The sequence below is a fragment of the Python bivittatus genome, unplaced genomic scaffold (genome assembly GCF_059951505.1).
Source record: "Python bivittatus isolate LINGU-HERP-01145 unplaced genomic scaffold, Pbiv_v1 ctg000080_np1212, whole genome shotgun sequence".
NCBI lineage: Eukaryota > Metazoa > Chordata > Lepidosauria > Squamata > Pythonidae > Python > Python bivittatus.
The window spans coordinates 62341695-62367290 of record NW_028277035.1 but is presented as its reverse complement, the minus strand read 5'-3'; the positions used below and the strand labels follow the sequence as shown (position 1 = coordinate 62367290).

General features: G+C 36.3%; 1 protein-coding gene across 1 annotated transcript; it reads right to left on the bottom strand.

Annotated features, from left to right (window-relative positions):
* Nucleotides 1–249: 249 nt before the first annotated feature.
* RUVBL1 (RuvB like AAA ATPase 1) lies at nt 250–23855 on the bottom strand. The gene is made up of 11 exons (XM_007428611.4): nt 23583–23855; nt 23017–23103; nt 18883–19015; nt 15831–15982; nt 13554–13643; nt 12597–12746; nt 11004–11067; nt 8685–8883; nt 6457–6559; nt 1892–1983; nt 250–918 (listed from the first exon to the last, which is right to left on the bottom strand). The coding sequence occupies exons 1-11, from the start codon at nt 23721–23723 to the stop codon at nt 759–761; spliced, it is 1371 nt and encodes a 456-aa protein (XP_007428673.1). The 5' UTR covers nt 23724–23855; the 3' UTR covers nt 250–758.
* Nucleotides 23856–25596: the final 1741 nt, after the last annotated feature.

Below are 25596 nucleotides of genomic sequence, written 5' to 3'. Positions count from 1 at the left end.
GGTGTGTGAAAAATTGTTGTTTTCAATCAAATGCCCTTTCACTAGAGACTGAGTGTTATAAAAAACCCTATTTGAACTTCAGAGTGGCATTAAATCTCCCAAAGTTGGTTGCCGCATATACATTTGCAAGGCATCATAAATCATCCAGCTTTATATCTCTTTGTTGTAGTGTTCTCCATCCAAATTACAAAAAGAGCATCAACAGTGAAGGGATTCTTGATATACTGACATCCAAGACTAGTTACTGTATTTAATTAGGAATGCTGCCTCCTTCCCCAACTATACCAGTTTGGCAAAAAAGTTGCCATCCACTTCAGTTTTAGTTACAGAGAATGACAAAATAGGTAACTTTTATTGGGTTATCTTTTCTTGAGAAGATCAAAATTTCAGTCACACATCAAAATTAGTGATTTTTTTTTAATTAAACATCTCCACAATTGTTTTAACACAACACTCAAAAAGAAATATATTCTACTTAGTTTTGAGTACTTTAATAATCAGATGGACAGAAGAATTTGCCAGATGCATCCATTTCATATAAGCACTCAGTATAAGAAATAGCATGTTACCACAAGCCAAGATATCACTGCATTCCCTCTCAACAGTTAGGAACAAAGATTTGATATCCTACTGTAAAAGAATAATTTGATATTCAAGTAGTTTTCAGTTTTTAGAGATAATTTTTCTAGTCTCTTTCTTAGAAATACTTGGAGAAAGTAAAAATCAGTTCTGAATGCTAGAAAGCTGAACAAATTTCTTTACTTCATGTATTTTTCCTGTTGATCAGCCAGGATTTTTGCTGAAGATTTGGCATCGTAGAAGAGTTCATTTATTTCTTCAACGTGTTCTTTTTCTATGCTATCCTTCCCATTTATTTTGGCTAGCAGATTGGCTGGTGTGAGCAACTGCACAGCATATCTAAATAATAAGAGCAATGATCAAATTAACATGCCAATTACAAATAAAAACAGAAAATTTCCCAAAAGACATAGAGAAATATTTTTTTCCATTATGAGCACAGCAGCTTGGTCTCTAGAAGTGACCAATATATTTTGTAGTTGGAAATATTAAAGACCTAGGCCAGGTAATTATGGAATAGTTAACGAGTTACAAAAACAATCTGCAGTAGACAGTGGTGGAATAACCTGAGAAATATAACTTAAGAATCTCTTTGCTTTGCCTGCACAGAAATAACTGCAGAACTACAGAATCCGAGTTCAAAATTATGAAGTTTTACTGTAACCAATAATTCATGTTGCAAACATTCTAACCCTAATGCCAAATTTATGTATATTCAGTGGCTATGTCGCTATAACAAAGCTTTAGAAAGGTGGCATATCAAAAACTAGTTTAATCTAGCTTAATCAGTTAAACTCCATGCAATGATCTTTATAAAACAATTACCAAGAAATATTTTGATTTGGTATGAAACTTACTAAGGGCTGCAAACATTTCAATAGCTCTGTATCATTTGAAAGTTAAGTCTTCAACGTCACCTATAACAGCTATAATCTGAAGCTATAACAGATTTAGCACTTGGTTTTGATTACTTAATGAAAGAATGGTGAAAACAGTGTGAAAAAAGAAACAGGATTCCATTTATTAACTATATGACCTATCTTTATATGATATTAATTTTTGCAAAGCATTTTTAATCCTACTATTTTTCAGTTGTAAATAATTGTTTGCTTGTTAATTACCAGATTAAGGAGGAGGAGGAATAAAAATGAATCTTCAGAGAGGGAGAAGCTCTAAACTTGGTCATTATTGTGGATATTTCACCAGAAGCCCTATGAAAATTAGCTGGGTATTCCATAGCCGTCTCTTCCTGTTCAAATTTATCCCACTTCCAAACTAAATACCATCACGTGTTTATATTTTTCATGCTTACCTTAATGTGGTTTTGGTGCCAATTTCCCCAAGATGGTTCAATGCTTCCTCACTAATATTTATGCTCTCTGTTTGGGCTCGAAGTTTTATGATCTAATGAGGAAGAAAAAAGGATAAAAAATGCATTCATAATACAATGGCCTTTGGAAAATATTTTTCTTACATCTGAGTATATGGTATACAATAGTACCCTGGGTTTATAAAAACCCTTTATATGTGTTTTAGGGGAGAGTTTATTTTAATTCTGACTTTGCATCCAATTTGGAATAAAGATACAGCCTTAGATCCCTTAAACTTACAATTGGAAAAATACTAGGGGGAATTCACTGAGAATTCATTTCTAAAACATGAAAGAAATCCCCACTTGGAATACTGAGCAGCATAATTCCTTTGGAAAGTCACAACTGCTCTTTCAATGCTCAAATGCATATCAAACTTTTTAGCATCCTGATAAATAAGATGGTTAAAGATGTAAGAAATTTTGTCTGTAAGCTTTACCTACTCCCACAAAACCACTCAGATAAATCTAATCTATTGTGAACAGTCTCAAACTTGTACTGGTTTGAAGATCTTTATAAAGTTGAAGAAGAAGATATCACCAATAAGTCTGAGTATACAGAGCTCTAACAAAAGTGGCACTAGGCTCCCTGCAGTCCGTATTACCAGCTGAGTGATAAGGGGCAGACTGGATAATGATGTTGTGTTATAGTGTTGAGATAACTCTGGAACTGTGAGTCTCATATAATACAGGTATTTTTCACTTTGGCAGCTTTGTAAACAAGATATCAAGAAGCACTCGTTTAAATTAAAGCCATAAAAATGCACCAAGAGAATCAGAGTGTGGAAGAGGAAAAGGGGGTTGAGCATGGGATTGGGGATTGATGTGAAAGATATCTGGATTATAAGTTATCTTACTGAGGTTTCTTTTGGAGTGTTGAACACTGACATAAAGATTAAGAAATCATCTTCATATATCTAGATTTTTGCTTTTTTCATGCAGAGTTAACACCTGTCATTCAAAACTAAACTCACTTCTTTAAAGAAAGCAGATAGACCTTGCAATTCCAACAACTGTAATCACACCGGCTTTCAATTTGGATTTTTCCATTCATAGTCCAAAACATCTTACGGCATGTTTACAGAAGTTTCAAAAAGGGCATGTGATCAACTGCTTCATAAGCTCTTGAATTTATTTGAACTGAACAACTCTTTCTTCTTCAGATTCTAATTCTTAAAGCCAGAGGGTAATCCTTCATTGGCTAAAAGCTGCACTTTTGTTTCGTAGTAGAGAGAGTGGAGTCATGTCTCATAAAATGGCTGGGCCTGATACAAATTTTAAAGATTTGTACAACATTTTAGTGCCTTCAACTTCAAATATTAGAAAAAGATGCCAAAAACCTTTGGCAGGAAACCACCAAATTTTGGAAGAGGGATCAGAATGGAATATAAAACAGCAAAATGTAGCCTGTGGCTTGTTCACCTGTCTTAAGTTGTTTGAAGATTTAAATACAACACTATAATTTTGGCATGTGTAATTTCTTTTAAAAAAGGTAAAGATATTAAATCCAGCAAATAATTTCTATACAGTAAATAACACTTTGTTGGCTGCTGTGGTCAACAGTGGGTCACCTAACCACATGTTTACATCTCTCTAAAGTCAGTCAATTGGCTGCCAATTAGCCATCAAATCAGGCTCAAAGTTTTGACTCTGACATACAGTTGTAATCAACTTGGTATCACTTCAGCTGTTACAAATCTGGGGATGATCACCAACATCACTGGGAAGTCTTGCAGAGTGTAGCAAATTGGGAAAAAGAGGAGCACCTTTTTACCTGCCCTCTGAAAGGTTCCTCCACTCTCAAAATTAATGAGGGACTACAATTGTATTACTTAGGTCTCTCTTGAAGATCTATTTCTTCAGCCAGGTGAAGTATGATTGGTTTTGTTTTCATCCTTTCCCTTCAATTTATATAGCTCTTCAAGAGTTTTAATTTACTGTTAATCTATGATATTTTAATAGGTTTTTTTAAAATTGTGAACTGTTTCAAACTGCAATTTCAGTATATGGGGAGCAGTATATAAATAAATAATCAGTATGTAATCTCCTTTAGGTCAACACTGAAAAATCAAATATAAATTTAGATTATATAGTAATTATTACTTTTCCTTCTAAAAAAAGATTCTATCTAACATCTCCACTTAGTCATCTTTTCACAAGAGAAACATTTTTTTTTTTTTGAAGACATCTTTTCACATTGCTGAATCTATTCCAATTCCTCTGAATCCTTCTGAAGTAGGATGCCCAGAACTGGACATAGTACTTGAGATGCAGGTTGACAAATTGGTTAAGGAAATTTTGCTTCCAATCGAACCAAATCTACTTTTCTGTCCCTTCAACCAGATAGAGTGAGTCAATTCAAAAGTTTCCATTTAAGAATGCTTAGGAAGACAACATTATGGTATGAATGCACAGAACTCTATTATATTCCATTTAAAGTAAGAATGTATTGCTTTCATGAAGGTGATTTCTCTATCTCACCTCCTTGTGACTGATTAACATTCAATCAGTCACTACAGAGCTCATCTTACAAATTCTTTAAAAAGTCAACAATTCATAAAATAGACTTGTAATTATTTAACAACCTACAAGGGGAAACTCAGTGGCAACTTACTGTGATATACCATTTATAAATGTTAATAGTGAACACTGATAAACTCTATCCAAATCAAAGCTACTTGAAGTAATGCAACAATATCTTTACCATCCTTCGTGCCTCTGAAAGAGCAAGTCACAATGTGGAATGCAGTACAGGAACCCTTACTGAACTGATTTTCTTGAAAATGACAGAACTTCTGAATTATCTTTTACATTAATAAACAGATTAAGGCCTCTTTGACATCATCTGTATCCCATAATCATTTCTAGTATAATCTACATTATTCTGTCATATATACAAAACCCTCCCAAATATCAATGCTGCTACGGTTTTTAAAAAAGCAATACACAAAAGCCTCCTCATACTAAAGGAAATGAGGCTTTACTGGTATATTTACGTTCAATAAATGCCTCTGCTCCTCCTTGGCACTTATCCAGCAAGAGAGACTATTATCTGGTGACAATGCTTTCCACCACTGACACTATCTCTTAAATAATACAAAGAATTGACATGATAAACTACAGTGGCTTCTTTATGGTGTCAATCCATAGCACGGAGACACTAATGAGGGGGATCTTTGACAAGATACTTCATAATAACATTCAAGAATTATAATCAATGTTCATGCACTAAGATGGATCTGGAAACTTAAGAAATATTATGCTGCATACTGGAAAATTGTTAAGTCCAGATTTCTCTTGGGAAGTGCTAACAAAGGTTGTCCTGTCCTCTCTAGATCAATTGAATGATGGATACAGGGGTATCGTAAGGAACTAATGGTAGAAGATAAACTCTAGGAAATTACACATTCACACTCTTCAAGATACTAAACATTTAAGCATATAAGTGCTTTTGTAATCTTAAGAATGATGAAATCTTAAACATGTGTATTCCCTATTTGTGTGCTAAAGAACATACGTATAGTTGAAGATAATTATTAGAAACTGCTTTGTTAATGTAACTCACCCACTCTGTTAATGTAACTAAAAATAAAAAGCAAACTGGAGGCCTTTGCACATATTTATCTGGTGTGCCAATTATGCCCTTTCCTGGATCAGAAGGCCCTACTCAGTCACTCATGCCTTAATTGTATCTTGGTTTGACTATCGCAATGCACTCTACATGGGGTTGTCCTTGAAGACTATTCAGAAGTTACAGTTGGTCCACAATGTGGCAGCATATTGGCATACCTAATTGTGCCCTGTGACCCCTCTACTTCATGAAGTGCACTGGTTATCAGTTAGCTTCTAGGTGCAATTTAAGGGACCGAATATAAACCCTCACAGCTCAACGTGGACTCTGTCTACTACTACCCACCTGGTAAGAGCTGGAGCATTGGCACCCTCCAAATCCCATTGCTAAAGCAATACCACCTTATGGGAGTTTGGAGATGGGCCCTCTCTCTGTCTCCACCCTCCCTGGAACAGCATTCCCCTTAAGTCAACACAGCTCCTACCATAATGTCCTATAGAAAAGTGTTGAAGACTGGCCATTTTAGCAGGCCCTAGAGTAAGATGATAAGTGATCCCACTTCTGATATTGACTTGATTTTGACTAACCAATGTTTGTAGTTGTGTAATTGTAGTGAAGTTTCCCCAGCATGAGTCCTAAATACTTTTAGTAATGGTTTTTTCCTTTTCTGTTGTTTTAAATTGCATTAGTTTAGTTTCATATAGTTGCTATGGTGACTGAAGTGTTTTGATAAAATAAACAAACATGAAGTTCAAATATACACTTAAGTATAATTTTCAGTCAAGAAAGTGACTTGTTCATGCATATGACCGACAGTATAGTATACTAACAAATATGAAGACTTTCGAAAAATAACTTTTAGAAGCAGTCACACTTTAATAGTTCCACAAAGTCATTTGCTGCCCCATCACCCAGATGTTATATATAAAAGAATTACCTGTTTCATTTCCTGTGGTGTATATAACATGGTTCTAATTATCATTACCCTGTCCAGAAGATCCAGAGGTATCCCATGAGGAGAGATAATATCTTCTGTCCCTCTGAAAAAGTATAAAGGGAAATTCATGCTTCTATATAACACCTGCGTCTTAGAGCAATTTAACTATTGCCTTCCTTCCTACCAGACAGTTATTTATATAGCCCAAGAAAACAACTTTAAAAAACTTAATTTCTCCATTAGAGGGCACTCCAGTTTCATATGAAACATCTTTTATTTCAGATTATTACTTAAAAACCTTGATTCTATTTGGTGTTGATATGACAGACAGAATGGGATAAGGAATGAGAAAGCAACAGTGCTCATGTGCAGCAATGTATCTTTCCTTCCTTTTTTCCTTAAAATGAAGAGGAATTTATTTCTAAAAATGGAATTAAGAGCATACATTCTTTCTATAAAATGTTATATATGAATACATTCATAACCGGCTCCTGATACATAGGAAGTTTCAAATTGCAACAGTGTTCACTATATGGGGCCAAGATATATTTTGAAAAAGTAGACAGAATATTCAGTTCGTAGAATTTATAAAGAAGAAACAAGGCTATCTGCCTATTAAAAATAGAGAGAGGAAAAAGGATAATCAGATTATCACTTTTTGACACACCATTTTAATTTTCCATGTCATGATAATGTAGGATTTTTTGTTTGTTTGTTTTAGTGTGCAATTCAATTTTGAAAGACCACATAGTTTGAAGAACAACAAAGGCAGGCCAAAAATGGAACTATTATTATGTTAAGATTTTTGTTTTACCTATTGTTAGGGTAATAATGCTACAGCATTATTCCCAATATTTGGAGTTAACACTATTATAATAGCATTTTATAATTTTTAAAAATAGGAGACAGTACAACATGTACAGCATATAGATCAATGTCAAAGAGAAAGAAAGGGCAGATATCATATTCATAAGAAAGGTGCAGAAGAATTTCATTCATTCTTTTTCCTTGCATTCTCAACCCTTTCTTCCTGATGTAAAGTTTTATTATACTACTTATGCACTGCTTTGTGAACACTGTTTTTCTTCTATCATGATAATAAATTGAACAAAATTAACTAAGTATTCAAGACAGAAACACAGGAAAAAAACCCACATTCTTTAAGGTCTCTGTTACATACACATTACTGGTAGCTGAACCTGTAGAAAACATGGTGAACTATGAAAATATTCAAGCAAACCATGCTCAACTTCTGGAAGACATTTACAGGACCTACAGGCTGGTGGGGTTTCACCAACATGGGCCCATATGAACCATGGATGTGCTTACAGTGGCACATCGGTAAGCAAGGAAACATAATCATTTTTTTAAATTAAATTTTGACATATCAAAGACACTAAATGATTTTTCTTGATTTGTATCGCATACAGTGAATAAACACAAAAAGAGGCAAAATTTAAATACACCAATGAACCTTCGAAGAGTTTAGATATATTTAAGTAATGCCAAAAATCATGCCTAAAAACCATCTGTCTAGTATTTAGCTTTCAGCAGTACAAGTGGTCCCCAGGTTAAGAACACCTGGTTTATAGATGACCTGTAGTTAAGAATGGAGCCTATTATAGCAAAATTTGAGTGAAATACACAATAGTTCAAGTTAATTATACAATACTACTTATACAGTATTATACAATAATACTGTTCTGGCTTACATACAAATTCAGCCTTGGGAATGGAACTCGTTCTTAAACTGGGGACTACCTGTATAGCATACACCTAAATCCTGAGAAAGAAAAAACATTATGTTAAAATTAGCATTAACTGTTGTTGTTGTTATACATTTTAAAGTGCAGTGCCAAGACATGCTATATTTAACTAGTATTCCATAGCCTGTATGTAGCATAATGCAAACCAAAAACTTATTTCAACTTAAAATTATTTGAGAAGCAAAGACAAAAGCTGCCAGCATAAAAAAAGAATCTATTTCAGGTGATGAAAAACAAGCAAGTCAAAAACTGAAACACGGAGGGAGGCGGATACAGAAGCAGAACAGTCAGATAGTTTCAGTGCTGAACATTATCAAACAGCATAGAGTAAACTTGCATAGTTGGAGATAGCAAGAGAGGAGAGAAAAAAAGCTGACTTTTCAAGAAACTCACTAATACTTGGTCATTGCAATGCGAAGTGTGTTTCCCCCACCAGGAAGGACAAAGCTTTAAGCACCATACCTGATTACACAGTTTCCCCGGTTGGAAGCAAAGATGACAATTGGAGCAATAGAAGATTCCAATGCTCGATGCAAGTATGTGAAGCACTCAATGTCCAGCATATGAACTTCATCCACAAAAAGCACGCCAGGGACTAACTCTGCAATGCCTTGATCAATATATTTATTCACCACCTTGTTGATCTCACCTCGAAGCTTGTCTAAGCGAAAAAGAAACAGTGACTTCCAGTATCATCATCAGTATTCTTTTCCAAAAGTATACATATCTATACAAGCATATCTAATGTTCAAGACAATTTTTTAAAAATACATCTAAATAAATTATGTCAACTATTTTTCAGAAGTATGATCCGATCCAATTAATATTCGAGTGTTACCTTTTCAACAAAAAGAACCAATTGTTGTGATGAATTTAGTTTTTCCACTTTCACTATTATGAAAGGTATTTTGTAAGATACTTGTGTTTGACTCAAGACTTCTGGCAGCAAAATAAACATTTATACTAGTGAATTTGCTAACCCACAGATAAGCCTTGAGCCTGTTATTTGTTACCTGCCAAAAGTTCAGGATTCTTCCATTTATCTATACTATTCCCAATAGTTTCACACAGGGCATGACTCTTTCTAGTTGTTGGTGAAAAACTTTAAAACAGGCTAAGTAAATAATCACTGAATGGCATTTTCTCAAACTCACATTTTTAAAGTACTAAAATTTTGAATAATCTACTGTAATGTTGGCTTTTATATAACAAAACTATAATAAGTCACAGAAATATTAATTTAATTACAGGTAGTCCTCGAATTATGATGGCAATTGGGACTGAAATTTCCATCACTAAGCAATTTGGTTGTAAAGTGCAATGTCACGTGACCACATTGCTTAGCAATGGCAATAAAAGAGGCATTTGTAGATTGGAGGAGATACTTTTAAGACCAGAGCAGTTTCGTCTTTTAGCTGCCTCCCAGAGTCACTGGTCTGAGATGGGCGGCTATATGCTGTCGTTAAGGGAGGATCATGGGTTGTTAAGCTAGCACCTCCTCGCAACTTCCTGCCAGCTTCCAACAACCAAAGTCAATGGGTAAGCAGGCTGGCAGGCAGGAAAGTGGCTGCTGCTGGGTGGCAGAGGGAGTGAGGGGGTGTGTGGCATGAGCATGGTGGGGCTTGGGGATCATGCTCGAGGGCTGGGGAGGCATGGTGTCAGTGCAGCCAGGCTTGGGGAGGGTGTGTGAGTGGTCAGGGAGGTGTGGTGCGAGTGCAGCGAGGCTCGGGGAGGATGCATGGATGGCAAGGGACAGCGTGACTGCAGAGGAGCTGGGGGAGAGTGCACAGGTGGGGGAGACTTACCCAAGTGACTTGCAACCTTCTCTGCTGGCTTCCCCATTGACTTTGCTTGTGGGAAGCCAGCAAGGAAGGTCGCAAATTGCAATCACGTGACTGCAGGATTCTGCAACCATTGTAAGTGCGAGTTGGTTGCCAAGTGCCCAGATTGTGATCATGTGACCACAGGACTCATTAACCAAGGGCTACTTGTATTAAGATACCTTCTGTTGGTGTCCACTTAGAATTAGCAGCATGTATAATTCTATAAAATATCAATATTTCAACAAGCTACCTTATGTCACACTTTTGTGTAAGTGTAACTACGTTTATGTTAGACTTCGATTTCTAAACTACAGTGGATACGAACTTAATCCGTTTCGTGACTCTGGGCGTATCCCGAGTTGGTCGTAACCCGAAGGAAATTTCCCCATAGGGTTCAATGTAAATCCGGTTAATCCGTTCCGCCCTCTGAATTTGGTCCCACCCCGAAGCAAATTTTCCCATAAGGTTCAGTGTAATTACCGTTAATCTGTTCTGGGGTCCGCGGACCACGCGTCAGGGGCGGGAAAACGGCCCGGCGCGGCCGGACGTGGCAACGGCCGGGTGCGGCAACGGCCGGGCGCTGTGCGGCAGAAAAATGGCCGCGGACCACGTGTCAGGGGCGGAAAAATGGCCGCGGACCACGTGTCAGGGCGGAAAAATGACCGTACCCCGAGGCGGAGTTCGCACATTGAGGTAAATTTTTGCGGCCGGAGCTGGTTGTAACCCAAAAAGTTCGTTAGTAGAGGCGTTCGTGTCCCGAGGTACCACTGTATTACACTTTCATTACTAAATCTCATTCAATTTTAATGGTCCCAAGCAACACACATCAAGCTTCCTCTATGCATAAAGATTACTTTTTCATATCCCCTTTTTAAAGTTTAATGAGATATACTAAAGCACCCACAAGTTAAGTGGAATTACTTCAATAAGAAAAAGATGAAAGAGATGTTTAGAGCACCTGTGATTTCAGTTTTCTTTGGCTTCATCAGTTGTCCCATCATGGAGAGGATATCTTGTCCACCCTACAGAAAATCAATTTGTGAATTAATGAAACTTTTTTAATGCTAGTAAAGAAAAGACTGTTTGTACAGAAAGAGTTACGAAGAATATAATAATGTCAAGCTAAAAATAAGGTTTTCAGGTTCTTTACAGCAACCGATTTTCTAGTAACTGATAATTATTTTACAACTGATAGTCAGATCCACTGCTCTACTATTTTGGATTCTAAATATAATTCAGAAACATACATACATACATATATGCACACACACATAAAATCTATTAAGTTGGTTATCTATATGAAATAGATAATCTGTATGAAAATCCACCTATGTAGTTATTTTCTTCAGAATGTAATGGGACTAATTAATGTTATTTTGGAACATACAGCATCCAGAAAAAAATATATGTTGGAAATTGTATCAATGTTACTAATTTAAAATTGTAATGTGCATTTTATGGTCCTTTTAATTTTATTTTTATAGCTTTTCATTAAGCAACAAAATAGCATATACAGGCCAAATGATCTGAATCCTTTATATTATCTGAGTGCTATGAAACAACAGCATGAACTGACATTGGAGAGAAATAGTACATCAGACATTCACTGCATTACCACAACAGCCCTTTTTCAGGACTATACTGATAGCCACTTATTTATGTAACTAGTATTTCTGCACAATCTCAGTAAACCTTGAGGTGATCATGAGGTGAACATGTTAATCTTGCATCAGAGTATGATTAAAAGGCTAAAGTGTGTGCATGCTGTACCACATGACTGTTCTGGATAAGACACGTTTAGCTTATAGAACGGTGGATCTGGCATTCAAAAGCCTTACCAGTTTCCATTAAATGTTGAAGGAGGTTGGAAAAGCTGCTTATGTTCAAGTTTGATTATAAACAAAACAGTATATCGTGAAAAAAGAAGATTTTAATTCTACGTTTACTTTTGGAGGACCTATAAGATTTTTTACAGCATGTGTATTAAAACAAGGAATAAATATTTTTATTTATTTATTTTATTTATATATCAAATTTATATCACCGCCCAACTCCCGCACAAGGAGGGACTCTGGGCGGTTCACAACAAAACAATTTAAAATCAATAAAAACAAATAATACAGTATAAAATACAGTTATTAAATATAATAAAATCCAAGCGATGGTGATATTATTTCAGCCTGTGACCAGATAATATGCCTATGTATGCACAGTCTATAGGCTTCAAAGGCAACCTGCAGGGACAGCCAGGAAAAACTTACACAGCAGCTGTTGTGAGATTGGGAAAAAAGTTATGGTTAAAGATCTGAAGAGAACATTACAAAGCATCTATTTCCAAGTATTTGCCCTAATATTCAGAATGAACACACACACACACAATACAGGAAGTAATGGGCAGTGAATTTTTTCAAGACAAAATACACCCCAGTGTTTCCCCCAATAGTTCTGTTGTAGCAGCATGGCCGTTTTATCAATCCCAAAATGAATCCACAGTTAATAGATAGCATTTTAATCTTTTGTATGTATGAACATACAGTACGCATTTCAGTACCTGAGGCCGAGCATTGGCTACATCCAAATCATGCAGTGTGACATCCTGGATAATTTCTTTCTTCTTGTGCACATCACCCTTTGGCAAGGGAACATATTCTTCAGCCTCAAGGTCAAATTCTGTAGCATAGGTGTCACACCTACCTTGCCTCTGTGGAGAAGAATTTGGAAATCATACATACTATATTTATAGTTAGCGTTATTGCAAATATTCAGAGAGTGACATATAGCTGATAAACAAAAGTCTTGTTTATGAACATGACAAGCTCTGGTTGACAGTTTTGAAAACGCCAAACTTGTCCTTGAAAATGAACAGCTATGAAATTCTACTGTCAGGACTTGGTGTTTTTCTCCATTGTTCTGAGAATGAAGAAAATGGAGTAAGGGACAAATCCAACAGATTTGGTAGAAAGTAGAGAAACTGACCCAGATTCCTTTGGACATGGATGATTTATTGTTTGATACAAAATATTATGCTCGTCCATTAAACACCAAATATCTCTCTATGCTACATTTTAAATCAGATATGAGAGCATGCTAACTAATGCAGCATTTCCTTCTAGATGCATATATCTTATGACAAAAATTCTACAGGAATAAAGATTAAAAGCTCTATGCATTTCTTATAAGCATGACTGAAGTTATTTTAAATCATCTTGCCTTGCTTTTATGAATAAGAAACCCCCAAGCTTCAAGTCAGGTGTTAAAAATCAATGAGAAAACATTCAATGCAGTTGTAACCAGGGATCTCAGACAAAATGACCTTATTTATGAATTGCATTACTACTTTCTTTAGAGGTGGCATTCATGTAGGAAAAAGTGGTTTTAGACTTCCTTTGAGAAAAATGTAACATATACTAGAAGGGATTAAGGTTGTTAGGACATAAGACTTTTTACCAAAGGAGACAGGAAGGCACGTCAAAATACAGAGAGCTTCATGGCTACTTTCTTGCTTTACCTTGACAGCTCCGCTGTTTGCTTCAATATAAATTACATCACCAGCTTCTACTCTTTCCTTTTGCAAACTTTCAAATATGCTGGGATCCAACTGGAGTCAGAAAAAATAAACAACAATTAACTATATTAACATATCGAAATCAGACAACCTGGTTGTACAAAAATCATGCTGGGGTCTACAAAAAGCCATTCAAGCAGCAATATTTATAGTACTGAAAGAAAATTCTCTCAGAATTTAGATTTACCTGCATTTAGAATGAGCTAATGTGTCAAATTCAACTACTATTTAGAATGATTTAATGCATTCAGTAACTATACTATAAATAGTTTAACTTCAGCAGTGTAATGTTCAGGTATTTCAGCTGTTTTTATATATTCCTCTTTAAGTATCAGGTAAATACTGTGAATAGGAATAAAACTCCACTGAGATATAGCTGTAGTTCACGTATCATTTAAATCCCTCTGTTTAACTGGCTGCAACTGCTTCAAAGCCAGTTACATCATGTAAGCCATAAACCATGGTTTATAATCAACAGTGGCTGAATTCACACAAAATGCTAAATTAAAACCTAAACCAAAAAGCCAGTTTAGTTTAGCTGCCTTTCATATCATGGCTAACAACCCTGAATATAATCTACTGTTTTCCTTTTAGTTGGCACTATTTATATGTTTACTTCATATGTTTATTTTTAATTTTTTAATTGTTTTTAGATTATGGTGTTTTAACTGTTTTGTACGTCGCCCAGAGTCACGTGTTTGTGAGATGGGCAGCTATATAAATATTCTAAATAAATAAAAGTTATATGCATTAAAGTGGAACGTTTTATTACAATTTAACCTAACTACAACTTAGCCTACATTATTACTGGTCACAGTGCTACATGAATCAATTGCACTGGTTCTCATAGTGCAATTCTCAGCTTTCAATAACTCTGATTGCTGATGTCCGTGTTGCCACTCACTGGAGAGGATGCTTACTTCTACAGGGGTCTGCATTTGTGGTTAGTCCAGAAATTTCAATTGGTACAGAAAACAGCAGCCAGGCGGATGTCTGGAAGAACTCAAAACTTGCCGTCAGTTTGTTTCCAGGTGAAATACAAACTGTTGGTTAGTACGTCTAAATCCCTATATGGCTTGGGACCAGCTATGTAACAGAACTCTGTATATGACTATCTCTGCTCACTGATATCATGCGAAGAGATTATCTAAACTTCGCACAGGCTCATTCATAGAAACACCGAATTGAGCCTTCTCCATAGCTGCTTCAATTCATGTATCCCTTGCTGATTTGAGGCACCTAAACACTTTTTTCACTTTTTAACTCACCCCAATACACCCTTTTTAAAGAGACTTTTAACTGGCATTTAATGGCTGATTCTAGTTGTTTTTAACAGTTGATTTATCTTCTTTGGATTAACTTCCTTTTTATGTTTTATTGTGAGACCTTGGTGGCTGGCAGAGTATCAGGTTTCATAGAGGAAAAAAGTGTGAATAAGGCATGGTGATTGCCATAATCTCAGGCCCAAACTAGGAAGAAGGCTGGGGTGTTTTGTACCTGCCAAGGAAAGCACCATGGCTAGCCTTTCTGGCCCTGAAATAGCAGCAGTTAGAGAGAGGCATGACCTCCTAGTATCCTTGGGAAAGACCAGATTGCACAAAGAAACCCTGGGCTATGCTGCTTTAGGGTGCACTGAAAACTTAAAATCCAATGCATTCTTGCCTTGCTTGGCATATTAGTCAACATGTCCTGGGCAGGAAGAAGTAGCATTGTGTTCTGTTGCTCTGTCCTTTTTTCCCAAAAGCAAAAAGTGGGAAGGAATAACTTGGTGCACAGTGGGGGAGACAGTAACTGACATTCTGACTAGCTTCTAGGTCCCTGGCAATATTAAACACAAATACTTAGAAAAAGCCACGTTGACTTCAATAGGCTTACTTCCAAGTAAATATGAATAGGATTTCAGTTATATAAATGAATTATATAACTCCTGAGACCCTTTCTATTTAAGTAATTTAAAAGGCCACATTCACTTCACTCAGCAGAGGAAATATTTCAACTGTTTCTCTGAATGGAGGAGGGATAGTATCTCAAGTGCATGTGTCAAGCTAACTGAAGGATAATTGAAATTTCTAACTGGAGCTTATATCCATTTGCAGGATAGACCTATGAAAGGAGACAAGTAAATAAAAACTGCTTAGAGTTTCCTGTTTCCCTTTCTTTTTTATTTAAAAGACAGAACTATTAAGAAACTGAGGAATGTTTGAAAATGACTATAGCTACCTTCAGCTGTTTAGTTCCTTTTGCTGTTTTGAGTCCAATAATGACGTGGCTAATGGTTTTGCCGTACCCTCCCATAGGATTCTCAGTTTCACAGGGAGTTAATTCTGTGACTTCTCCTTCATAAACTTCCTTGGTTTCTTTAATTCTCAGTCCTGTAAATATTAATTGTACAAGCTACAAATTGCCATTTTTACTGGATTGTTCCTGATGTTCACCATCTTCAGGTAGGTTTCTCAATTCAAATACACCAAAAACATATCTTACAGTAAAAGACTAACCACAAGCATTGGGTACATCTATAACTCAGACTAAGGAAAGATGCAAATATAAAGTTTCCTGAAGAGCTGAATCTACTGGATTAGTTGATAATGCATTGTAACAACAATACAAAATATGCTACTTTCTCAGAAGCAGCTAAACTGTATGACTAAGAGAGCCTATATAAAATTTCTCCATCCTGTTTCACCAAGCACTTTTGATACCATAGATATTATATACATGACGGAGAAATCTCTACTGTAAGATCAACATAAAAGTGATCCTGTTGGATCTTTTGTTGGATTCCTTCCAACAAAGCTGAAAGTAATGCATTAACATGTACCATTGTGAAGGCCTTTCATTTATTCACCAATATGAGCTCACAGAGATAATAGCAAGATAGGGCATGGGCTTCAGGACAAGCACTAAGATGACCAGGAGTAAAAGTCAATAAATATAATAGCTTTCAAATAGAAGAAAGACTCATTGTATCATACATTACATAATTTTACTACAGAAGGACTAATAGTCATATATTCTACAATTATAACCAGAATACATATTAAACAAATATTCATTTGAAAGACTAAACTTGTATTTGAATAGTATTGCTAAATCAATTTTTGCACATAAAACTAGTATTAAATTTAATTTACAATTTAATCTTATGCATGCCTACTCAAAAGTAGACTCTGCTAAATAAGAATATATGACATGATAATCTTATCAGACAAAAATAACTGGCACCCTATGCTTGGTATTCATTTGAAATTAAATCAAAACCTAGTTTATGTTCAGTGGTCTTTCAGGTACAAAGAAGAGTACACATTTATAATTCAGAAAAAAATAAAAAAGCAAAATGTATTTAATATATTTTAGATCACTTTCCAGACAAAAACTTCTCAAGGCAGCTTCTAACATACACCTCTCCATAAATGTTAATAAACTGGCAATTGTAATAGCAATTGAACCTATAAATATAGAAAATAATAGTGCAACTTACCTTACTGTCTGGATGTGGAACCAGGAGGTAAACACTGAACACCAAATGCAGGAAATCCTATCCTTTTGGGGGGGAGCAGGGGGAAGTAGGGAGAAATTGCTACCCTAATGTATTTACCCTGGATTTCTCCTTTGTTTTATTTTTGATGGGCAACTCTCACTTCTATCCAGGGATATAAATCTAACTAAAATAAATAAAAAAAAGAAAGGGTCTAAAATACTCAGCGGAGTGCATCAATCACTGAACTTTGAGTAGAAAGGAGTCAGAGAAAAATGGCAAGAAGTAAACATTATGGAAAATGAATTCAAGTAACTATGTAGGAATTTTAGGACAAGGAAAAAGAAAAAAATGTTCTATTTCCCACTTTATGTCCCCTCTGTCCATGAAACAATCAAATGCTTAGGTTGGCAGTCATCCCAAGCGTTGGGGCAGGTCATAGAAAGGTGTACTTTTCTCTTTCTCTTGCGTTGCTTTATAATATTATTCCAGGATGCAAAAACACATTATTTTCCATTTGCATTTGCTATTTCTGATAGTTACCCGGTATATTTTCAATGCTTGTAAATTCATCTCAGTATCAATTAGTAAGAGCTAAATTTTTATGTTGTGTTTTGTACTATTTGTCAAAATTAACTACCATTGCTTGCATCTCCCACTGTATCATTTAAGAAATTATTAATTTAAGAATGAATAACTTCATGATTGGATAAGAATCAGACATTTTTGAAAATTTTCTGTTGCTGGCACTAAAAAAATGTTTTGACTGCCAATTAATTTTAAAACATTAATAACTTTTGAAAGTGAAATCAGCCCAATTCAACAGATGTAGAAAAATTTCTGTCACTAACATCAAATACTTGTTTAGAAGCATCCCCATCCTGACATCCAGAAATGTGAAGCACCAATAATGCAGCTGGCTGTTAAATTATTGCTATCTCTAGGAATGACAAATGTGTTTGACACAGGTTTCAACTGTTGGTTCAAATTTCCAAATCTGACAGGTAACTCTTCATCACATCAAGGAAATATTGCAGACGGTGCTCTCTCCATCTCTGAACTCTCTCTCCACGAACCCTGCCAATTTAATTGTAACTTAAAGACCATAGATGATTGAAAGTCTCTTTCTTACAAAAATCAATGAGTCACTTTTTTCAGTTGCAAGGACTGATGGAAATGTTTCTTCACTTTAATGCCATTGAATACTTAGATGATGGTCTGTGTTAAATCATATAGAGTCCAGGGGAATTAAGATGTTGGATGCAATAATAAAAACAATTAAGCTATATTTAAGCAATACAAAGGTCTAAAAGGAATAGTGGTATCAGCTGTCAGCAAAGTAACTGAAGACTTTAGATGCAAATGTTTGTTTGTCAAAAGCAGCAACTGAATTTATAAACTGAAATTTAAACAATTCAGCTAATAAATTCGGTTAAAGAGAAATTTAACCCCATCAACAAGCTATTCAACTTGTAAACACTTTAATCCAATTTGTTTGGCAACATACCCAATTAGACCGAAAAAAGTTATCATTTGTACTATTTTTGACTGGCTTCAGCTAACATGTCATAATACAGAAAACACAGGAGTTTGTACAAACATATCGGTAGACAATTCAGTCATACTACAAGAATACTGAAAATAGAAATAACAGATGTTCTTCCAATCAAAAGAATAAATGCTATTCACTGAATGTAAAAATGTTGGGTGGCACATACATTTAATAAATGAACGAACGAACAAATGAATGAATGCTTACACACACTAATTTGTTTTCTGCTTTAAGTTTCTTACCAATTGCTCGTCTGAAATTTTCCATCAAGACTTCTGTTTTCTTTATTTCAGTAGAATATACCTCACTTCCAACCATAGGGCAAAAGGGAACCTTACTTCCCAACTCCTGAGCAATAGCTAGAGCCAAAGCAGTCTGAAGACAAAAAAATACCACATATATGTATGTTATATACACATTTAAATTACCAAACTAAAAATAATTTAAATTAGTTCCAGAAAAAAATGATCACTTCATTTTTAGTTTAATTTCTACAAAATAAACATTCTGGCTTGAATCCAGAATTTCTGGGATAGGAATCTCCTTCTACAGAACACTCCAAATGTGGGAAGCTCCTTTCACCCTTTCCTATGTCAGCTCCATAAATCCTAGACTAGAGAGACAGGACTCTTTTGGACCAGTGTATTAGAAGGGAACTGACAAATAATACACATAACCTGTAGTGGGAAACTCTGCTGATCCCAGTGCTTTCTGCAAACAGAAGGAGCCATTCCATTTATGGAGAAAAGCCTCTGGATTCTAGCCATTTATTCTGACTTCAGGGAAAAGACACATAGAGGCCATCAGGAGAAAAAGTTCTGATCTTAGCTGGCAGCAATTTAGCATTTGAAAACTACAGTACTTAGAATATGGCTTTACTGGTTTATAACAAGGAGAGAAGCAATGTACACAGTAATTAAGTAGTTTTTAATACCCCTAGTACTTTATGGGTAAGGCTGAGCAATATTTGTGGCTGAAGGATGCATTTGGCTTTTGAGTGGCATGCCACTCCCCAAAAATAGACAAATCTAGGATAAAGAGATGGGTGAGAATAGGAAAAAAACAATATTTGATAATTACATATAAAGTTAAACTAAGTAACATTACTCGGATTAGAAGGTAAAGTTAGATCAGGAGCCTGGTCATTACCAAGTTGGAAGGCAACAAGAATTCAAAAGAAGCATATGTAAAGGTTCTAACCAAACTATGCCAGGAAATCTGAAGAATGACTCAGTGGCCAACAGACTGGAAGAAGCTAGTCTACACATCAATATCAAAGAAAGGAGACTTAACTGAATGTGCAAGCTACTGCATAATATTCTTAATTTCACAATAATGCTTAGGATCATCCAACAGAGATGAGAGCCCTACATTGAAAGGGAGATGTCATATGTTCAAGCTGGCTTTAGAAAAGGCCAAGGAGCAGGAAACATTATTGCTGATGCACTCTGTAAAATTGCTAAAGCCAAAGAATTCCAAAAACAAGCTAATGTCTGCTTCATTGATTATAGAAAGGCCTTCAGTTGTATCAATCACATCAAGCTGTGGAATGTGCTTAGAAAAATGGGAATCCCAGAACACCTCACTGTTCTCATGTGAAATCTACACAAACATCAGGAAGCCACAGTCTGGAGAGAACATGGTGAAATAGACTTGACTGCAGGTCAATAAAGGAATGAGACAAAGTTATATGTTCTCTTATTTATTCAACTTATATGTGATATTTATTTATATAGTGAAGGAAGCTAGATTGGAAGATGGGTGTTGTCTCAAAACTGGAGGAAGAAACAGTAATAACCTGCACTATGCTAATGATGCTACTCTGACTGCTGAAAATGCCAATAATCTGCAAGCTCTAGTAATGAAAGTCAAGGAGCACAGTGAAAAAAATGGAACTAAGATTAAATATAAAGAAGACAAAGTAATGACAACAAGTACATCAACCAGCCTTAGAATTGACAATGGAGATATTGAAGTGGTAGATAGTTCCTGCCTTTATGATTGACTATCAAATGTAAAGGAACTAAGTAATACTTCACAGCCTAGACTTGGTAGAGTAACAATGAAGACCTTGGAAAAATATACTCAGGTACATGTCTATAACATAAATATCAGAATCGTGCAGGAAAGCTTTTTCCTGTGACACTCTATAGAAGCGAAAGTTGGCCTTGGAAAAGCAGGATAGAAAAAGTGCTATTGCTTTTGAACTCTGGTGTTAGAGAAGACTCCTGAGAATACCATGGACAGCCAAGAAAACTAACAAATGGATCACAGATAAAAATTAATCTAGAATTCTTACTCTAGACACCAATAACCAGCTCAAATTATCATATTTTGGACACATCATGCAAGGACCTAGCTCTCTGAATAAGTTTAGCATGCTGGGCTGGGAAAAGTGTAGGGAAAACAGAGAAAGCAGACAACCAACAACAAGGTGGATGGACTCAGTTACAGCCACAATGGGTACACCATTAGAAGATCTGAAGGACCAGTTTGGCGACAGATTGTCCTGGAGAAAATTTATCTATGTAGTTGCTTAAAAGTTGACACCAACTGATGGCACATAATAAATAAAAAATTAGGACTATTCCTTAACGCATTTAATTATTTTCACATTTACCATATAAAATTATTTTACTGGTTTCAGGGGACTTCATATAGTCTTTAGGTTCTTAGGTAATGCATTGGATTTATAAAAGGCATCAGTAAGTAATCTGCTAATTCTTTTGTGGCTCTAAAATTCTTTTGAGGAATAAAAATTAGGAATAAACATTTTCATCCTGCACTTTCACAACTACTGTTTGACATATGTATTAGCAGAGACAGAAAAGAATTTTATAAACTGTCTTAAAAATTTGTTACTTTTTTAGAAGTACATTCCTGTGTTATACGTTAAGAAGTAAAAAAAAAAAAAGTAATTGCCCATAATACTATGGCGGGATTGTGTGTATGTGTGTTTATACAGGATACTATGGGGCTTGGTTTATATATTCTGCTAGCCAAACTTTGTTATGTCTTAGCATTTTATCTTTCTAGCTGGCATTTCTGAATGTTGCAGCTCAACACTCCTGAAGAGTACCAGTCTTACACCATACTAAAGCTTAGTCTATCCATAATAGTCTGATAAGAGGCCCAACTGTTTTTTTGTTTCTCTACCCTTCCATTTTTTTCCATAAATGGAGAATATAAGACCACTCAGTGATATCAGAAATCTAACGCTGAGCACATGCTAGTAAAAATAAGAAAGAACTTGTTTCAGCAAAGAGCAAGATAGCACTCACTGTGATTGAATGGACTTATGAAGGCCAGGCTCAGGGAGATAAGTGTGTTCTTAGCCCCCAACAGGAGCGTGGGAAGTACAAGAAGATGAGGCTGGCACCTCCCTAAGGAATTCACGGTGTTGTGGCTGGCTGGCTGGCTTGGGAACTAAGGTTCAGTCTGGTGAGATTTCTGTCTTGAGGTTGAAGCTAATAAACGCGACAGAACTGTATTTGCATTGTCTCTTGGAGTTCTTTGGGCTAAACCTGACATCAATCTCACCAGACTCAACCTTAGTTCCCAAGCCAGCCAGCCACAACACCGTGAATTCCTTAGGGAGGTGCCAGCCTCATCTTCTTGAACTTCCTACGCTCCTGTTGGGGGCTAAGAACACACTTATCTCCCTGAGCCTGGCCTTCATAAGTCCATTCCATCACACTCACAGGATATGAGTGTAATTGATACAAGATATCAATGTAATTTGGCTCTTCATCCTAAACAATTTCTATTCAGAGTGATGTTTTTCCTCTTATGGCTCTTTTTTCTTCTCTGCTTCACATCTTTGTAAATTTCTGGACAGAGATGGTTACCAAATGTTTTATGTAGTTTGTGTAAGCTATTCTTGTTGAACAATAATTTTTTATTGTCCTCCCAGAAACTACCAAACTGTTGAGCTGTTCCAGAGAGCAATTTGGGAGTGAATAGACAGCACTACATTGATTGTAATTTTTTTTTAAATTATTACTTTCGTGTTAATTTTTTTCAATTGTGTTAACTTTTTATGTCTATAAACTACAGGGAGTTAGCCTGTACCTTTCTGGATAAATGGGTACTGAACTCAGATATCCTACACTCACTATTTTAAATTATAATCTCTATAATAATGTTTTATGTTAAAAGTTGGCAAGTATTACATTCATTTTGCTGTTACTTTATGATCTCTAGTATCTCATTGTGTCTTTTTTCCAATTAAGCTATTATCAGTGTCAAACATAACAACACTAATGGCATAATACTTGAAAAGAAATGTACTTAAATATTATAACAGCAGGAGCTTCACTAATGTAACCACTAATGTATTTACAAATCTGCTAAGAAATAATTTAAGAAAAATGTACCTTGCCTGTTCCAGGAGGTCCTGCCAGTAACACAGCTCTGCCAGCCATCTTCTTACTTTTGATTAATTCCACGATAACACCACAAGCCTTAAAATAAAACTGCAGTTAACTGGAAATTTCATGGAGTTCTATGCAGCATAAGGATCAAGTGGGAGCATTCTGATTCAGTAGAGAAGTCTCACTGGGGTGCGTGTGAGTGTGAGAGAATGCGCGTGGGGGGTATCTTTGCTGCTGAAGAGAGTCGTCAAGGCATCCGCAGAGCACGAGGCTGGAATGATGTAGCTGATTCCTCTCAAACCCTCTATTTTCTGATTTTAATTTGCAGTTAGTTCGGTTCAACAATCACAATTTAGTTCATGGTTTACCTCCTCCTCGTTTCTCCTCCAAGCTCCAGGCTTTCCGCAGGAGAACCCTGTTCTTGGGAGGTTCAATCACCCGTAGCGGGCATTTAGCCTAGAGTGAGCGCTGGTTTCTAGTGAAAGTGTGCAACTGGTGGTGGCGGGGGGGGTGGGGGGTGGACCGGGTGCTTAGCGGCAGGATTTCCCAGGGACCCGAAACCTTCTTACCTCCCGCGCGTTCTCCTGTCCAACCAGCCCGGCTGCTGCTGGCTTGGCTGCACCGCTCTCGTCCAGCCCCAGCCCCTTTACATGGCTATGGGCCGCGATGCGCTGTGTCTTCGAAGTGCTTTTCACTTCCTCGATCTTCATTCCGCTGGTGGCGATTAGAAGCGAAGGCAGCCCCGGGAGACTCAGTCCGTCCCTCTTGTTCACCCTCGCGGAGGTAACGTGCGTACTCGCGTGTTGCCAAGGTTCCCGGCGCCCAAGCGTTTTATTCCCACCCCCTTGCAGCCTATTGGATAGAGTTAGAGAGATCTCTCTTTTCTTTGGGTAAATTTTTTGTCATTCAGGAGGTATGATTTAGGCCCTTGTCCGGGCAATTCAGCGTTGTGCTCTTTAGAAGACGCTCCGGTCTCACCTACTAACTGTAGAAGAATAGTACCGTTTAAGAAGTAGCGATGCGAAAAAATATTTGGAAAGCACTTTCGTGCAGCGCCTAATTATTGGGAATTATAACAGCAATATTACTAGATATATTAGTAGCATTTATAGGGTAGGATTCTTTTGATTGCAAAATAAAGTTATGTTAGATAATACTTTACAGAGGTTTTGGCTATAGCAAAAACAAGGAAGGACTTTAAAGACAAATACATTCTTTCATCAGTACAGTATTTGGATGATCAACATTCAATACATTAAAAGTATGAAGCGTATAGTTTCTTCTTTATTTGTTTTAAAAGACGAACTAATGGAAATTGAGGGGTTGTTTGTGGAAAAGCACTATAAATTAGATTAGGCTAAATTACTCAGTGATGTTCCTGAATGGGTGGCAGGAGTTTTATTCTAGGCATTATAACACACTGACTTTCATATCAGATCTCTTATTATTTACAAAAATCATTCATATGCAAAGGAGAGCTCCTTTAATAATATGTTTTCAATAATTGGTTTAGATATGTGTGGGGACTTTGCAAAAATGAACTCAAAAGGGTAAGCCCAGGAATGGGGGGGGGGGGGGTGTAAAAAAAGACAAGATTGCAACCACAAATCTTCAAAGCCCCACCCCCTTTTTATGTATGTTTGATTCCCCCAGATGCCCCTAATTAAAATTAGTAAGATTTTTTCTTTTATAATTAATGTAATCTTTTAACAGGATATGCTGTTAAAGACATGTTTTTGTCTTATCTATCATAAATACATGATACTATAGGAAAGAAGATTGCATAAGATAGTCTGAATTATTTTGTGCAAGACAAAAGTTTCTGCATTATCTTCGCCCACAGTGGTTCTTCAGGAAATCTGGAATTGCAAGAACAAGAGTTGGTAAAATAATTTGTCTATGCTACATATTTTAATTTAAATTATAACATTTCAAGTTTGAAATGCTCTTTAAAAAATAGAAATATAATGGTTCCAATAGAAGAGAATATATGTATCAAGAGTCATCTACAATATACAGCATAAGGACTGTAACAGCAACTATGTAGGACAGACAGCCAGAACATGAGCAGAGCGCATCCATGAACACCAACTAGCAGTCAGAAGACATGATGAAAACTTCTTAGTCTCATAACTCATGGACAGACTAACCATAGTTTCAACTAGGAAACTGTAAGCATCCTAGACCAAGCTAAATCCAAAAAAGCTAGAGAATTCCTGGAAGCTTGGCATTCAGACATATCAGCCATCAATAGACACATAGAGATAAACCACATTTACACACGATTCAAAAGACACAATGAAAAAGTGAAGAAGGAAACAAAAAGACCAGAACGCATCCTTTCCAGCAGCCAACACCCCGATAAGCAGGGATTAACACTAGACAAATAATCAAGCAGAAAACAATACTCAAATCAGGGAACTATCAAGGCGAAAACTACACCCCCACCAACACTGATAGGGCAACCTACTGTACATAAACAGGGAGCAAACCCCACGCTCACTAGCACTGATGATATTACCTAGTCAGGTAATGAAACATCTGCAAGCAAACAGCCAAGCTCAGGGAGCACCAAGAACTCCA

Bases quoted from the DNA above. Each gene is read 5' to 3' on its own strand.
- RUVBL1 (XM_007428611.4), bottom strand. From the start codon at position 23,723: ATGAAGATCGAGGAAGTGAAAAGCACTTCGAAGACACAGCGCATCGCG. The intron at 11,068-12,596 runs GTACTGAAATGC...GATTTTCTGTAG, and splicing joins TAGCCAATGCTCGGCCTCAG to GGTGGACAAGATATCCTCTC. The intron at 1,984-6,456 runs GTAATTCTTTTA...CTTCCTCATTAG, and splicing joins CACCACAGGAAATGAAACAG to ATCATAAAACTTCGAGCCCA.